General features: G+C 35.8%; 1 protein-coding gene across 3 annotated transcripts in view; it reads left to right on the forward strand.

Moving 5' to 3' along the window:
- Positions 1–17,506, forward strand: part of vps33b (VPS33B late endosome and lysosome associated) — a 114,931-nt gene extending 97,425 nt beyond the window's left edge. For all 3 annotated transcript variants that reach the window (XM_039773359.1, XM_039773357.1, XM_039773358.1), the window contains exons 17-24: positions 214–268; positions 363–409; positions 506–638; positions 837–910; positions 2,719–2,820; positions 6,684–6,759; positions 9,912–10,037; positions 13,690–17,506. In XM_039773359.1, the coding sequence (XP_039629293.1) occupies positions 214–268; positions 363–409; positions 506–638; positions 837–910; positions 2,719–2,820; positions 6,684–6,759; positions 9,912–10,037; positions 13,690–13,769 (693 nt within the window). In that variant the 3' untranslated portion in view covers positions 13,770–17,506. The remainder of the gene's footprint in view (positions 1–213; positions 269–362; positions 410–505; positions 639–836; positions 911–2,718; positions 2,821–6,683; positions 6,760–9,911; positions 10,038–13,689) is intronic.
- The last annotated feature ends 414 nt before the right edge of the window (positions 17,507–17,920 follow it).

Below are 17,920 nucleotides of genomic sequence, written 5' to 3' on the forward strand. Positions count from 1 at the left end.
GTTCATTCATAGTTTTGATGCCTTCAGTGAGAATCTACCAATGTAAATGGTCATGAAAATAAAGAAAACACATTGAATGAAGAGGTGTGTCCAAACTTTTGTCCTGTACTGTATGTAAGCTTATTCTGAGTGATGAGGTATGAGATGTAATACATTTTTGTAAACAGTAGCATGTTGTTCCCATATAAAGGAGTTTAATGCTTCTTTTAACAGATTTCTATGATTGAGAGTTTGAGATTACTGTGTCTACTTTCTCTGACTGAGAATGGTAAGTATTATTCAAAATAAAAATCAAACATGCTTTAGTGTAATATCTAAAGTGAATTTTGGTAAATAATATACATCTGTTTAAATATTTCCAGGTTTGGTTTCTAAAGATTATCGGTCCCTTAAATCCCAATACCTACAGGTGTGTACATATAAAGTATTATGCCACAATTGTTGTAGGCATCAATGAAATTCAATGGCCTCTTTTAGTAAGCATTTTTCTTCTCCTTAACATCAGAGTTATGGAATAGAACATGTCCTTACTTTTGCCAACTTACGTCAGATGGGACTTTTGGTTGAGCAGCAACCTGGAGAGACATTCACTGCCATGGAGAGTACTGTGGGAAAACTAGTTGCTGACAAAGCTGTAGGTATGTAGATTGGCATGGTACAGCCATAGCTAAAAGTAAACCAGAAGAACTTGGTATGATGAAGTTGTTGGGAGTTGGGGTTTTTTTATACATAAAGCTCTACTGAAAAATATAGTTGTATGTAATAGCTGTTTACATTTGAATAAATAAATGCTTTTTAATGTAGTTTTGGATAGCATACTCTTATTTTCATCCTAGGAAAGTTAACAGATGCATTTTCATCTTTGGCAAAAAAGAGCAATTTTCGCGCATTAAGTAAGAAGCTGACCCTGGTGGGTATATATGTTTTTGTATATTTTTTGCCCAAAAGGCTAAAATAGATTCAACTGATAAATGTAAATGTGTGCATGATCTTCAATATTGCTGTATCATCGTTGTATTCCTAATTTTTATATGTGTTATATAGGTTAATTGTTAATTCTTTTTTTCAGGGTAATGTGCAGAAGTGACCCATAATTAATTTCTCAGATCTTTAAAAATACGTCTTTTAATGAGAAAAATAGAAGAAATAAGAATTTATGCAAAATATAAACCAAATAGTCCAAAGTATAGATTGTGTACTGACATCCCTCTTCTTGTTGTCTGATTCCAGCGCTCTAAACATCACCCCATAACCATGGTTGAATTTTGTTTGTTATAAGTTTCTCACTTCAAGTGTCTGCTACTTAATTTCTGTTTTCTTTTGTCCCTGTGGAAATGTAATTTTTAAAGTATTTGTGCACATTTCCTTGTATGCATATAAAATGGAAATTTATATCTACCATTTCCCAAGTTTAAAAATTCAAGCTCCTATTTAAATAGCAATCCTTAGGTGTTCTTATAGTAGAGTAAATTTACATTACTACTTAATTTTCCATCTGTCTGTCTGAATTCTTAATGGAATGAGTTTGCAGGTGAGAAAGCAAAATATTTATTAAGAAATGTGTTCTTAATTTTATTTATTTCAAAAGTAAATGACATTATATTATTATTAGTTATTCAAAGAGGTGTATTTTAATTTAGTCCATAATTTATTGGTCTAAAATTTAAATCTAAATGCAGAAGCGTTATCTTATTGATATGAACTTAACCCTCCTTTAAGGGCATCTTTCTTGACATGCCCATTCCAAGGTGTTTGTTGCATGTACTGATGAAATGCATTCCATCTTTGATTCCAGTAGATGGCATATAAATACAGCAACCTGATTAATGACATTTTAAATAGAAAAAACATGATGCAGTACAAATTCCATTGGAGCTTATTCATTGCTACATGGAGGGAAATAACTGATTGTATAGTCTCACACTTGACTCCTGGGAGGCCAGTATACCCTTCTTTATAGCTTTTAATAGTCTTTCATTTATTCATGCTATTATTTCTCTACATTAATATTGGCAGACTACCAGAATGTTTGTTTTGGATAAATTTAGTATTCCTTCTTACATTCTTTTTATTTCCTGTGTTTTTTCTGTTTAAAATTTGCTTCATTGCAGCTCTTCTATGTATTTTAAGTTCCTGTTTCTCTAAGAATGATGACATCATCTCAATAGTCTGTATTGACTGTTTTATTAATTAAACCCCATATGTGGAGAACTTGAATGAAAATGTAGTGCAGTTAAATTTCTTCTGCCATGGTTTGGAAGAGTGGGTGGTTTCAAGGTTCTCTTGCGGTTTTTGGAGTGAAAAAGAATGTATATCTAACTATGCATAATTGTTTACTGATACTAGGCTGTGTTTGAGTACCACTTTGTATTACTGTCATATTCAGCACTTAGACCTCCATTGCTTCCTCCATGAATAGCTCATGGGATCACTACTGTTGATAGTGTTAATTACTGAGAGAGTTGAATAGTAAAGATGAATATCCTATAAATGTGCAGTCTGAAGCAGAGGGGACTGTTCAGTATGTGAACAAGTCTAAATATTATAACATAGCTCTAGAACATAAAATTGTCATTATTGTTTTTATATTTTTTTATTTGGACTTTCAGAAGGAGAGAAAATGATGAAAACGTTTTATGTGTTTAACATAAAATGACAGAGAATCTAAAATATTTGAAATTCTTCTGAGGAAATGTTAAACTGTAATTTGGTTTTCAGATTCCAAAGTCTAATGAGGAATATGACCTGCATTCCCCACCAGATATGGCCTATATATTTAGTGGAGCTTACATTCCTTTGAGCTGTAAACTAATAGAACAGGTGAGAGAAAAATACTGTAGTTTCAGTATAATCTATTAACTTGTGTAATTAATTATTTATTTAATTAAATCATTAGAAGTTATTTTCCAGTTGATATGTGCTTTGCATATATCACCATCTTAAGCTGCTTTATGGGGCACAATGTACTGGTATGGGTGTTAAGATATTTCTCGAACTGGTGTAAGTTACAGTAAATCACTTATTCTGAGTTGCATATCAAGTCAGTGGCTGATCTTAAACAAACATATGGAACAACACAATTTCTCACTACTTTTTTCACTTAAAAAATTACTAAAATTAAGCCACTTGCAAAAGAGTAAGTTCACATATTTTATAAGACAAATTGACATTAATATACTGTGTTATTCACTTCCTGCTCCACTGTTAATTAAGAACACAGCAGCAAGTAATATAACAAAAGTTTGTATAGTTCAAACACATGTAACATCAGTTCTTTAATCTTGGTTTTCACCTACAGTTCATTTCAGGCCTGATTTTGAGAAATATAAAACAGAATAAACAGTCATGGCCAAAATTACCGGCACCCCTGGAATTTTCCCAGAAAATTGTTGCAATTACAAATGTTTTGGTATATACATGTTTATTTCCTTTATGTGCATTGGAACAACACAAAAAACAGACAAAAAAAGCCAAATCTGACATCATGTCACACAGAACTCAAAAATTGAGCTGGACAAAGTTATTGGCACCTTTTCAAAATTGTGGGTAAATTTTTTATATTTCAAGCATATGATGCTCATTTGAACTCACCTGTGGCAAGAAACAGGTGCTGGCAATATAGCAATCACATCTAAAGCCATTTAAAATGGAGAAAAGTTGACTCAACCTTTCTGTTGTGTATCTGAGTGTGCCACACTAAGCATGGAGAACAGAAAGAAGAGCAGAGAATTGTCTGAGGACTTGAGAAAAAAAATTATGAAAAAATATCAACAATCTTAAGGCTATAAGTCCATCTCCTGAGTTCTTCGTGTTCCTTTGTCCACTGTGTGCAACATAATCAAGATGTTCACAACACTTGGCACTGTAGCTAATCTCTCTGGACGTGGACGGAAGAGAAAAATTGATAAAAGACTGCAACGAAGGATAGTCCGAATGGTGGATAAACAGCCCCAATCAACTTCAAAACATATTCAAGCTGTTCTGCAGACTCAGAGTGCAACAGTGTCAGTTCAAACTATTCGTCGACATCTGAGCAAAATGAAACGCTATGGCAGGAGAGCCAGAAGGACCCCACTGCTGATACAGAAACATAAAAAAGCCAGACTGGAGTTTGCCAAAATGTACTTGAGGAAGCCAAAATCCTTCTGGGCGAACATCTTGTGGACAGATGAGACCAAGGTAGAGGTTTTTGGTAAAGCACATCATTCTACTGTTTACAGAAAACAGAATGAGGCCTACAAAGAAAAGAACACAATTCTTACAGTCAAACATGGAGGAGGTTCTAAGATGTTTTGGGGATGTTTGGCTGCCTGTGACACTGGATGCCTTGACTGTGTGCAAGGCATCATGAAATCTGAAGACTACCAAAAGATATTGGGGCGCAATGTAGGGCCCAGTGTCAGAAAGCTGGGTCTGCGTCAGAGGTCATAGGTGTTCCAGCAGGACAATGACCTCAAACATACCTCTAAAAGCACCCAGAAATGGTTGAAGACAAAGCGCTGGAGAGTTCTGAAGTGGCCAGCAATGAGCCCGGATCTAATTCCATGGAGAGGTGTCAAAATTGGTGTTGTAAGAAGGCGCCCTTCAAATCTGAGAGACCTTGAGCAGTTTGCAAAATACGAGTGGTAGGAAATTCTAGTTCAGAGATGTAAGAAGCTTGTTGATGGTTATAGGAAGCGCTTGATTTCAGTTATTTTTTCCAAAGGCATGCAACCAAATATTAAGTTGAAGGTGCCAATAGTTTTGTCCAGCCCAGTTTTTGGGTTTTGTGCGAAATTATGTCAGATTTGGCATTTTTTTCTCTTTTTTTTCTGTTGTTCCAATGCACATAAAGGAAATAAACATGTGTATACCAAAACATTTGTAATTGCAACAATTTTATGGGAGAAATGGTGCATTTTCTGGGAAAATTCCAGGGGTGCCGATAATTTCGGCCATGACTGTATTTGACTTCCACTTCACCATGAAAACCCAGAATTAGTGTGCATTATTTCTTGACTTGCACTGGAGGGCCAAAGTAGCTCAATACAACTTCATGCAAAACTGTGATGCTTTACATGAACACGTACAACTACTCAATTTGTTTTAGTTTTCAAAACAGTACTGACAGGATTTCTATTCTGTTTTGTTGTCATTTTTTAGAATGTATCCCTGCTCCCTTGTCTGAGGTCTTAAGTGTTGCCTTAATTAAATTAGTAATTACCTCATTTAAAACATCTTCTGCCACGGCAACATTGTCCTGGTAGTCACTCTTTGTAGTTGTGTTCTGTACTTCCTTTGTATTTTCTTGTGTGTAGTTTATTATCACTTAGAGCTTTTGAGCATTTTGCTATTTTTCTAGCTTGTGCCTCTGTTTGGATGTTAGAGTTATAGTATTTGGATTTTTTGTTTTTTCTTCAGTAATTTTGAATTTAGATTTTTTGTGTTTTGATATTTGAAAATTGATATTTGGATTATGTTGAGTATGAGCAAAGTGGTGTGGGTGGTTTTTAGTCTTTTTTTGGGGGTTTATCATGTCAGGTACTGGCTACTGACTCTGTAATCCTACTTAGTGTTGTAGTTGCTGACACAATGAAGGTCTGTGCCTACTGAGTAGGCTTCAGCCCAAACAGCCTAGTCCCAAACACAAAAGGGAGGTTTGCAGGTTTCACAGGCTACACACACACACAGGTTATACATTTCACAAATATCAAACCAAGAGATCTGAGAAAACAAAAACAAAAACTTACTGCTGGCCCAAATAAACTCAAAGTTCCTTGAATAATTAAACATTTGTTAGGAATATTCATGGAAAGAAGCATAAAATGTCAAGGCAGAGAAAAAGACAAAATAGATTTTGCCTAAAAGGCAAACCTAGTGCAAACAAAACTAAAGGCCAGCACACAAAAAATAGTCCCTTACAAGTGATAGGGTTATAAAGGACACCCTATTTAAGGATGAAACTAATGAAGGGTTACAGTAAAATAAAAAAATATATAAATGATCTGTGTACAATGAATATACTTTTCTATAATTTTAAGTATTACATCATCATGTAGTGTGTATTACGCATTTATTTGAAGTTATGTGTATTTTATGTTTTATAGTTGTTTTTGTTAATTTTCATTTATTATTTTTCATGTCTAAGTTATTTGTGTTGATTTTATATGTAATTTTGTAATTGTGTACTGTTCCTTTTAAATATAATTATATTTTTTGCTCTCTGTGAATGGAGTCCACACCACTCCTGAAGGCTACCTCATGTTGTTTAAATTGGCTTAAAAGGGTCAGAAGTTGGGAATCATTTGTTTGTATGTGTTTCTGAGAGTTATTGTGCTTTGTTTGTTGTGTTTTCTGGTTTTGTAGCTTTATTATGCTATGTTTAACTACCAGTGAATACTCCTAAATCAAGATAAGCATATGAGCCATAACTGAATGCCAAGGAGAGGTGGCGTCTGTGAGGAGCTTACATTATCCTTGTGTATGTTTGGTGTACTGACGTTTTCCTAACAGCCAAGCTCTTTTAATTAGCGTTACTTGAGTTTGTGTGAAGTATTACCTGCTACCTTGGTTTGACAAAGAAGGACTTCATAGATACCATTTTTATCAGTCAGTATACACAATACTAAGATGCCATAAGATTGTTTGTTTTGTTATATACCTAAATCTATTTCTCCAATTATACTTACCCAACTATCACTTAGGTTCTGGAACGAGATGGCTGGAATGGCCTAGAGGAGGTTGCAAGAATGCTTAATGGAAACGAGTTTGCAGTTACAGGTGAGAAAGCTAAATAGTTATTAAGAAATTCCTTCTAACATTCTTTTTTTCCCTGTGTTTTTTTCTGTTTAAAATTAGCTTTTTTGCAGTTTTTCTCAATTGTTTTGACACATATCCAGAAACATTTTTAACATTATCGTTACCGTGACGGCATTTCTCAAAGCAGTTTTTATGGTAATAATAATAATAATAATTCATTACATTTATATAGCGCTACTGCACAACAATATGGTTGAGCTGCCAAAGACCATAACTCGTGTCTCAAAAACAAATAATTCCAAGAATGAATAAGTGAGTGCCACAAAAATGACCTTACACTTTGTTTAAACTGTGACAGCCAAAATGCATAGACATATTGTCAAAATGTCAGTTGGGCACTGTCAGCATGCTCCTTAACTCACAAATTTCAAATTTCTGGATTTACTAAATTTTGCTAACACTGACAAATAATGTTTCTTTAATAAACTGAATATTGGCACATGTCATGAGCACGCTTTTCAGCATTGCAAGGTTCCACGCAATGACTTGGTGGCCTATGACAATTTCGCCACAACTTATGTTCTGGGCAAGAATGAAAATAGCCTCATTTATACAGTCATGAAAAGTTTCACTTTATTCCAGTTCCGTGACTCCCTAAAGCAATGAAGATACAAAATTAGGCGGCATTTTATGATACAGATGGACAATGACCCAAAACGTACAGCCAAAGCAACCCAGGAGTTTATTAAAGCAAAGAAGTGGAAAATTCTTGAACGGCCAAGTCAATCACCTGATTTTAACCCAATTGAGCATGCATTTCAATTGTTGAAGACTAAACTTCAGACAGAAAGGCCCACAAACAAGCAGCAACTGAAAGCCGCTGCAGTAAAGGCTTGGCAGAGCATTAAAAAGGAGGAAACCCAGCATCTGGTGATGTCCATGAGTTCAAGACTTCAGGCTGTCATTGCCAGCAAAGGGTTTTCAACCAAGTATTAGAAATGAACATTGTCCATCCATCCATCCTCTTCCACTTATCCGGGGTCGGGTCGCGGGGGTAGTAGCTTAAGCAGAGAGGCCCAGACTTCCCTCTCCCCGGCCACTTCTTCCAGCACTTCTGGGAGAATCCCAAGGCGTTCCCAGGCCAGCCGGGAGACATAGTCCCGCCAGCGTGTCCTGGGTCTTCCCCGGGGCCTCCTCCCAGTTGAATGTGCCCGGAACACCTCACCTGGGAGGCGTCCAGGAGGCATCCTGATCAGATGCCTGAGAAATGAACATTGTATTTCCAGTTATTTAATTTGTCCAATTACTTTTGAGCCCCTGAAATAAAGGGATTGTGTTAAAAAAATGCTTTAGTTGCCTCACATTTTTATGCAGTCTTTTTGTTCAACCCACTGAAATAAAGCTGAAAGTCTGCACTTCACCTGCATCTGAGTTGTTTCATTTAAAATTCATTGTGGTAATGTACAGAACTAAAATTAGAAAAAAGTCTCTGTCCAAATATTTATGAACCTAACTGTATATACAAGCCATACTGAAAGATGTTGCATCACAAATTGTAGTACAGTGTGGTGTACACCAATCATTTACCTATATACACTGGTCCTGCAGTCCCCTTACTCTCTCATATTTCCTATCAAAAGGCTTTTAACGTTGTTTCATTGTCAAATAATGTCTCTTCAACACTCTTACCTGTTTTGGCGAGGCTGACAAGAGTTGATGTTTTGGAAGATGCAATTAACTTCTGTAACTGCACTCTGGACTATCCACATCTGATAAATAATTTGCAATCATCATATTGCAGAGTTTGTCCTCTTGTTGAGGTGGGAATGCCACCAGCATTAGGTAGCCGCTCAGTTCTGTACAGCATAGTCCATATATTCTTTGTGATTTTGATAAATGTATTAACTTACTGTAATAACTGCAAGTGGAAAATAACATTAAGAATTATTGCATTATTTGATTACACCACTGTTTTCCTTCTGGAATCTTTGGAGAACACAGTAGACCAGCCAACACCAGATAGTACTTCTTTGCCTAGTCTTTTGCAATGTAAGGCCATGGTTGACCACATTGACCACAATTTGGCCCTTTTTTTACCAAGAATATCTTTATGTCTTTATGCTGTTTTCCCTCTTGCTCTGTTCTGGTCTCTAGCCACCATCAAACCACTAAGCATCCTTACTCTTCCTCATGTACTTGCATGATTAGGCATTTGATCCTGTTCAGTATTTAACTGCAAATATTCTTGCATGTTAAGCGATTGTGGCAGTTCTGTTGTGTTTTTGCCCTGTAAATATGTTTGATAATTCACAGTTCAGGAATTGCACTAATTTGACAGAATATGTCATTATTTAATGTAAGTTTTAAGAAACTCCCCTTATTTATTGAAATCTAAGATTCAATTGAAAAGGCATATATATGTTTATTAGACACTACAACAACACTACACCACTGGAATTTATTTAATATATACTTGATTAATTATGACTGTTGGTTGAACAGTTGTATTACGTAAGATGATTCTCAAGATGATTACATACATACAGAGTTGTGGGTGTTAGATTATTCAACTAATAAGCTACACAACCATTTTGATAAACAACACATAAGTTGTGGGGAGGGGAAGAATGGCAAGAAAAAAACCCATATAGGCAAAGAAAGAAATTATAAACTCCATATATAGTATACTTGAGTCGGGTGCTGTAAGACAACGGCATCAAATATATTTCAATTCACTTGAGTTTATTCTTATAAAGTACACTTGCACTTGTAAGCCTTATGCACTGTATATAATTTGTGAGAACATAGTATTGTCTCAAGTAACACAAAACAACTTTCTATAAAAACATCACAGAACATTTAAAACTCTCTATTTAATTAACCATTAGGACTATGGGTGCTATGTTCCAATCCTGATTCATTTTAACCCTTCAGTCATTTTTTCAGTAAAATCTTATATTTTATAGTGTTCACTTCACAATATTTAAAGACTAAGAAATCCATATTTGTACAGCTCATCAGCATATTGTATCATTATAATCCTGAGTTCTAGAGATTACTGCATTTTTATATGCACCTTAGTTTGCTGTGACAGAAAATGTGTAATGCTGTTATTATTGCTTGTTTTTCTTGTTTATGCTTTTATTCTCACTAATATTTTGTCTTTTCCATAGCAGGTGGAGGTGGCGCTGGTGAGGCTAAGCCCAAACCACAGTCTAGCAGATTAATGTTTGTCATATTTTTGGGTGGCTGCACTTTCTCAGAAATATCAGCCCTTAGATTCCTGGGAAAACAAAAAGGTTTGTATGGATATATTTTTGATGCAATAATAATACTCATAATTGAATAAATACTTGTAGCATTGTTAGTGGTTTTCGAGAAGGCAGTTATTTTCCCATGAATCCATCCATCCATCCATCCGTATATCCATCAAATTCTTGGATTCATTTACAGCCAGTTTTCAGTATACTGAAGTGCAGCCCTCCTTGAAAGCTGTGACATGATATTCCCACGACCGTGCATGGCCACTGTTTAGCATATCTTTCTATGGATTGCAATGTTAACTTTCCTGTAGCATTGACAGAATTTATCATTGCCAGATAAGTTCAAGTTTTAACTAATTATTCAGAACACATCATCCAAGGACTGTTCAGGATCAAGTTAATAGGATTTTTCACCCTGCCAACCTGACATAAATAAAATTTTTGAGAAATATACTGTGCAGTGAGATTAAGATCTGCTGTAGATGTCTGTAATGCCCCTTATATCAGTACTTTTAACACTCTATAAGGCCTGCATAATGTAATGCCTGGGACCATGGTCTGATGATTAACTGAGATGAGGCATTATTAATTGCCATTCTTGACTGCTTCCAAATCTCTGTTAGGCTCAGAAAGCTTGGAATTATGGTTATTCATCTTCAGAGATTACCTGTAATTAATTACCCCTCTTATGTTTGCATATAGAGACAAAATAAACAGTGGTGCACACTTGGTAACATTTAATAAAGGCCATTTTCATATTGTCATTGAATAGTTTAATACAGCTGGTGCAAGTCTCTTTTGTACTTTTACATTTTTCTTTACAGGTCCAACGATTTGAAGCTAGTTTTTTTTTTAAAGAATTTGGTAAAAGGAAATGTATTTTATTGTCCTGCTTTATATAGGCTTTCCTAATTTGTTCTAATTCCAGTGGTGTCAAGCAAATTGGAAATTAATTCTATGATCATGCTGACATCTGTTAATAGATCACCAATAATTTTCAACTATGCAGAAGAATATTTTGTATTTCATGGAGTTTTGCACAGGCATAAAATATCTAAGCTTTCCAAATCCACTAACATGTTATCATACCGTATTTAGTGCAACTAGTGTATGAACTGAAACATTTAATTATCAATCTATTTTCCTAATCTGATAAACTGAAAGCTAATTAATTGATCAACGTGGGAAAAAAGATAGGAAGCAGCTGAGGCAGAGATGCTGGCAAACTCATAACCAACTCTATAAGCTACATCAGACAATTCAATTTAAAGATGTCAGTCAACTTAACAGCATTTCTTTAGTTTTTTGAAAGAACTCGTAGTTCCTGTGAACATGTGTGCATAAATGTACCCTGTGTTGATGCTTTATGCCTGCCTGTATCCCATATCAGATATGTTGTAGATCATAAATTATACATAATGCATACCGTTTTTTTTTTTTAATAAGCACCTTATACAGTTAGGTCCATAAATATTTGGACAGAGACAACTTTTTTTCTAATTTTGGTTCTGTACATTGCCACAAAACAATTTTAAATGAAACAGCTCAGATGCAGTTGAAGTGCAGACTTTCAGCTTTAATTCAGTGGGTTGAACAAAACGATTGCATTAAAATGTGAGGCAACTAAAGCATTTTTTAACACAATGCCTTCATTTCAGAGACTCAAAAGAAATTGGACAATTGACTCAAAGGCTATTTCATGGGCAGGTGTGGGCAAGTCCGTCATTATGTCATTATCAATTAAGCAGATAAATGGCCTGGAGTTGATTTGAGGTGTGGTGTTTACTGTGAACAGACCACATGTGGTCAAAGGAGCTCTCCCTGCAGGTGAAAGAAGCCATCCTTAAACTGCAAAACAGAAAAAACCCATCCGAGAAATTGCTATATTACAAGTGGTAAAATCTACAGGTTGGTACATCCTGAGAAAGAAAGCAAGGACTGGTGAACTCAGTAGTGCAAAAAGACCTGGATGTCCACGGAAGTCAACAGTGGTGGATGATCGCAGAATCATTTCCATGGTGAAGAGAAACCCCTTCACAACAGCCAACCAAGTGAACAGCACTCTCCAGGGGGTAGACATATCAATATCCAAGTCTACCATAAAGAGAAGACTGCATGAAAGTAAATACAGAGGGTGCACTGCAAGGTGCAAGCCACTCATATGCCTCAAGAATAGAAAGGCTAGATTGGACATTACTAAAGAACATCTAAGAAAGCCAGCACAGTTCTGGAAAAACATTTTTTGGACAGATGAAACCAAGATCAACCTCTACCAAAATTATGGCAAAAAAAAGGTATAGAGAAGGCGTGGAACAACTCATCATCCAAAGCATACCACATCATCTGTAAAACACGGTGGAGGCAGTGTGATGGCTTGGGCGTGCATAGCTGCTAGTGGCACTGGGACACTAGTGTTATTGATGATGTGGCACAGGACAGAAGCAGCCGAATAAATTCTGAGGTGTTCAGGAACATACTGTTTGCTCAAATCCAGCTAAATGCAGTCAAATTGATTGGGCGGCATTTTAAGATACAGATGGACAATGACCCAAAACGTACAGCCAAAGCAACCCAGGATTTTATTAAAGCAAAGAAGTAGAAAATTCTTAAATGGCCAAGTCAGTCACCTGATCTTAACCCAATTGAGCATGCATTTCACTTGTTGAAGATTAAACTTCAGACAGAAAGGCCCACAAACAAACAGCAACTGAAAGCCGCTGCAGTAAAGACCTGGCAGAGCATTAAAAAGGAGGAAACCCAGCATCTGGTGATGTCCATGAGTTCAAGACTTCAGGCTGTCATTGCCAGCAAAGGGTTTTCAACCAAATATTAGAAATGAACATTGTATTTCCAGTTATTTAATTTGTCCAATTACCTTTGAGCCCCTGAAATAAAGGGATTGTGTTAAAAAGAATGCTTTAGTTGCCTCACATTTTTATGCACTGAATTAAAGCTGAATGCCTGCACTTCAACTGCATCTGAGTTGTTTAATTTTAAATTCATTGTGTTAATTTACAGAACCAAAATTAGAAAAAAGTTGTCTCTGTCCAAATATTTATGGACCTAACTGTATATGAAGTATCCTAAAAATAAACTTTAGTGTTGGATATGCCTTTGAAGTTCACAGTTCTGTGTTGTTATGATTACTATTTTAAGTCTTTCTCAAATGTGAGGCCAACTGAGGAAGGCATCCTGTTAGCTAAAGTGATTTATAAACTTGTTAGGTATATAGTATACACTAGTATGACACAAGAACAAGGTGAAGGTTTTGTGGTCTGTAGCAGAGTCTTGTTTAATTGCGATTGCATAAGAAATGAGAATAAACAAAGATAACCCCTTAGGGTTGTAATCATGGCTGTCTTAGCCAGGGACTGAAAAGTTTCAATATGGGTTGGGTTCGGCAGTGAAAACTGACTTCTGGACAATGTCGGCTGTTTATATATGCTGGAGTGAAAGAGACAGAAGTGGCATTATGTATCATTTGGGTTTTCTTCCTCATTTCTAGGGAAGCGAAAAAAAATGACATTAGCTCTGGTGTTGCCCATAATCTTTCCGCCTCCCTTATATAGGTTGTATTTGACTAAGAGCATCAACAAAGACATGAAGTATACACATCTCACCATGGTATTGTACAAACATTTTGAACTTTCTCTGATGGCTTTAATAAATAATTTCATTTTCTTAACAGGATACAAGTTCATTATCATAACAACTGCAATTACCAACAGTAGCCGGTTGCTGGAAAGTCTGAATGATGGGCATTCATAACCTGGAAACAATGACCAAAATTGTCTGCAAAATGAATCTTCACATCCTGGTGAATACAAGTGAAACTTCACTGATGTAGTTGCATAATGAACAGAGTAACCTTCTCAGACAGGAACATCTAAATAAGATGATTACCATTGGTTTGATTTTAATATTTATATTCGAAGGTGTGGAAGATGGAATACATTAATATGAATAACAGAACATTACCTGTTAATATTTGGATCCTCTTGAATCCTGTTGAGTGTTATGTTTTCAGTAAGAAAAAAAAAAAATGTTCATTTAATACTGAAAATACATAATATATTTTATGTTTGCCTGTGATTACTTACCAAATTAATTGTGATGAAGGTACCTTATGTTTGCGACTTCTTTTGGATGCTTTGTTTTATCAGGCAAATACATCTATATAGCCACATGGCAGATAATCTATATGGTTTTTGAGCCAAAGTTGTATAGATACACTACATATTATTAACAATAACTTTTAATTGTCCAGACATATAACCAGTTTATGCCAGACTATGAAAATATAGAAACACAAGGGTTTTATTAGCTAAAATGAAAAGTAGGATTAGTTGATTGACAAACAACATATAGCCCACAAAAATGTCGTAATAAGTAATAAAATTAGTTGATTATCTATATGACAGACTAACACCTGTTAAAATTAAAGAAAAAATAGTGGGAGAAGTCAATTTGAAGAAGACAGTTATCTGAAATAACAGAGTGACTGAGTATTGAGAAAAGTGCATCAGTCAAAGCATACATGAATTTTATAGGCACCTCCTGAATAATGAAGCAAGGATGAGAAAACATTTCCAGATCAGATAAGGCTAAAATAAAGATTATTAATAAAAGACAAAGTGTTGGCAGGGCCGTGCAGGCAACAGCATGGTTCTGCTATGTGCTTTTCATTTTTCTTTTCTTTTCATTTTATTTTGTTTTTTTCCTTTTTCCTTTTAGTTTGTGTTTTTAATTTTTTAATTTCATACAGTTACCTGAGAAAAATTAGTTCTGTTACAATTTTTTCTGGTTTTTTTTTCTAGCATCTTTGCTGATAAATGACTTAATATGTGCAGCCGGATCCATTCTAGCCTAACATAAATGTACACTCCTCTGTGAAGAAATTGTGCAATTTCCTTTGAAATGATGAAAATATGAGGTGATAAGAGCACAGAGACAAGAAAAGAACACAGTGACTGTAGAATTAGATTAAGTAAAAAAAACCTTTAAGAGAGTCTTTTCTGGACCTGCACAAGGTATCAGGAATAAGGCAGACAAAATCTTACCCTGTTCATTACAAATTTTGGAGGATTGTCAGTCCCGATAGATCTGTGTTTTGGAATTTGACAAACAACAATAGACTCTGAATCAGATGTTGATTTAGAAGGTTGTACTACTGTAATTATAGGTTTAATTTAATACTCTGGAATGATCAGTGGTGGCGAGTGTGGTATACATCAACAAAATACAGAAGCCTATTTTATGTTACAACAGAGCAACAACTCAACTGAAATCAACTCAATTTCATTGCCATTTATTCACATACATAGTATATGATTGAACAAAATTTTATTCCAGTGCATAGGCAAAATTACATACATTTAAAATACACCATAACATTACCAAAACCAGAGCAACCATGCAATACAAGACAAAAGATTCAGGACTACAAAGCTTGAACAATGCTTGATATCAATATTAAAGTAAAGAGTGCAAAATTATAGTACATAATTGGGGGAATGTTATAAAATATTGACTGGGTGACATTTAGGAGTTCAAACCTATGACAGCTTTGGGAAAGAAGCGGTTATTGGACCTGGCTGTGCTGGTTCAGATGCTGTGGTATCTTCTACCTGATGGCAGGAGGTCAAACAATGTGTGTGACAGGTAAGCGATGTCTTTCACAATGGTGTAGGCTCTACGCATACAGCATGTCTGAAAGATGTTCTGGATTGAGGAAAGGGAGACCCGTATTATCCTCTTGGCAGTCCTCATTGCATACTGCAGAGTCTTGCGCTCATGGGCTTTGCTCTTCCCAAACCACATAGTGATACAATTTGTAAGAATGCTCTCCAGAGTTTCTCTGTGAAAGGTGGTAAGAATGGGTATGGCAAGCTGTTTTGCTTCAGTCTCTGCAGAAAAAGGAGGCGTTGTTGTGCCTTCTTGACAACAGAGTTCATTAGAGATATGTCCACCAAGAAGCTTATTGTTAGTGATTCTGTCCACGGCAGAGCCACTGATGAGCAGTGGAGAATAGTTGTTTGATGTTCTTTTGAAATCAACAAGCACCTCTTTTTTTCTTATTGACATTTAGAGAGAGATTATTTTCACTGCACATCTGTAGGATGTGTCATCATTGTTGGTGATGAGGCCCACTATGGCTGTATCATTCACAAACTTCACAATGACATTAAACTCGGACTTGGCATTGCAGTTTTAGGTGAGCAGCATGAACAATAGTGGACTCGGCTCACAGGGTGTTGTTTGATGTTCTTCTGCCAATGCACACTCTGGCCACTCTATCAAAAAGTCCAAAATCCAATTACACAGTGGAGTGGCAGGACCAGCAGAGACAGTATCCTCGCCAATAGGTGAGGAATGATTATGTTGAACACCTAGCTGAAGTCAACAAACAGCATTCTGATATACATATCCATGGTGTTTAGGTGAGACAGAACAGCATGCAAGGCATAAGAGATGGCATCATCAGTTTAGCGGTTCAGACGGTAAGCAAATTTGATTGGGTGCAATGAGGTTGGGAGGATGGAGTTGATGTATCTTTTGATCATCTCTTCAAAGCACTTCATCACAAAAGGAGTTAGTGCTATAGGATGGTATTCATTAAGACACGTCACTGTTGACTTCTTCAGCACTGGAATAATAATGGTCTTTCTGAAACTCGTGGGGACACAGCCTGGCTCAAGGAGATGTTAAAGATGTCTGTAAAGACATCAGGCAGTTGGTCAGCACAGTCTCTAAGCATATTGTCAAGTCCTGCAGCTTTCTGTGGATTGACTCTAGAAAGTGTCCTTACATCGGCAGGGTCTAGATGGAGTGCCTGTTCCTCAGGTGTAGAAGTGGATTTATATGCCCGCGTGTTGTTTTGAACCTTATCTGTTACTGTTGTAGAAACTGTTGCAGTATAGATACCTCCATGTGTGTTCTTTAAGCCCAAACCCATAAGAATGTTGTGACTAGAACTAAAACGAAGAGGACAAACATTCCTGGAAACACCAGGATGGACATTAAAACAATCATTAGCACTGTACATAGGAGCTGATGATTCCACTATGTCTGAGCCAGCGCTACGTGCAAGCCACTTTGCAGTTCTGCCTCTCATGTATAGGGATGTGGATGTACAATTTAAACACATTATTTTCATGGGAATTGTTACATATGCATAATAGAACTAATTATTTTACATTACAGCAAGTAATTAGCCATATTAAAAAAATAGTAGAACAGAATAATTTGAAAATAAATTTTTTCATATTGCGTTCAAGTTTTTTGTTGTTATACGATTTCGTTCTGTTTGGCTTTGAAATTAATATGCACATTTTTTAAACTTACTGAAAAACTTTAGTAAAAACAATTTTTTGAAGTAAATTTTTGTCAATATCACATTGAATTTTGATTCTGTGTTTGGACTTACATTATGACAACCCAATAACTGCCAGTGAGAGTATTTTGTTTCTTTCTCTCTAATAAATAAACCGACTTTTTCAAATGTTTGTCAATTGTCTTTGCAAAATCTGTTTCTAACGGGAAATGGTTAATGTTTTAATACGAATGGCATATCAAGATCTCCTTTGTTGTCTAATGTTATCCGGGGAAAATGTACTATATTACCTTTCTTGGATACATCCTTCTTTCAACAGTTTTTTCGATGGTGGAAGACAGGATGGTGTTAACGGTTGTAGTTATTCTTTGGAATATTGGAATAAACAAATTAAGGATACATGAATCAAGTATTTATAATTTATATTTATCAAATTGATTTCAGCATGGTGTAGAACAATTTGGGTATTGTCCATTTTTCTAGGCCTTTAGTGGCACTGAACAGTGCATTTATGAATGAACATTAAAGTGAAATGCTGAGCTGTGTCTCTAACAGTTCTGTCAGCTCTGCACTTTATCTGGTAAGA

The sequence above is a fragment of the Polypterus senegalus genome, chromosome 12, assembly GCF_016835505.1.
Source record: "Polypterus senegalus isolate Bchr_013 chromosome 12, ASM1683550v1, whole genome shotgun sequence".
Lineage (NCBI taxonomy): Eukaryota > Metazoa > Chordata > Cladistia > Polypteriformes > Polypteridae > Polypterus > Polypterus senegalus.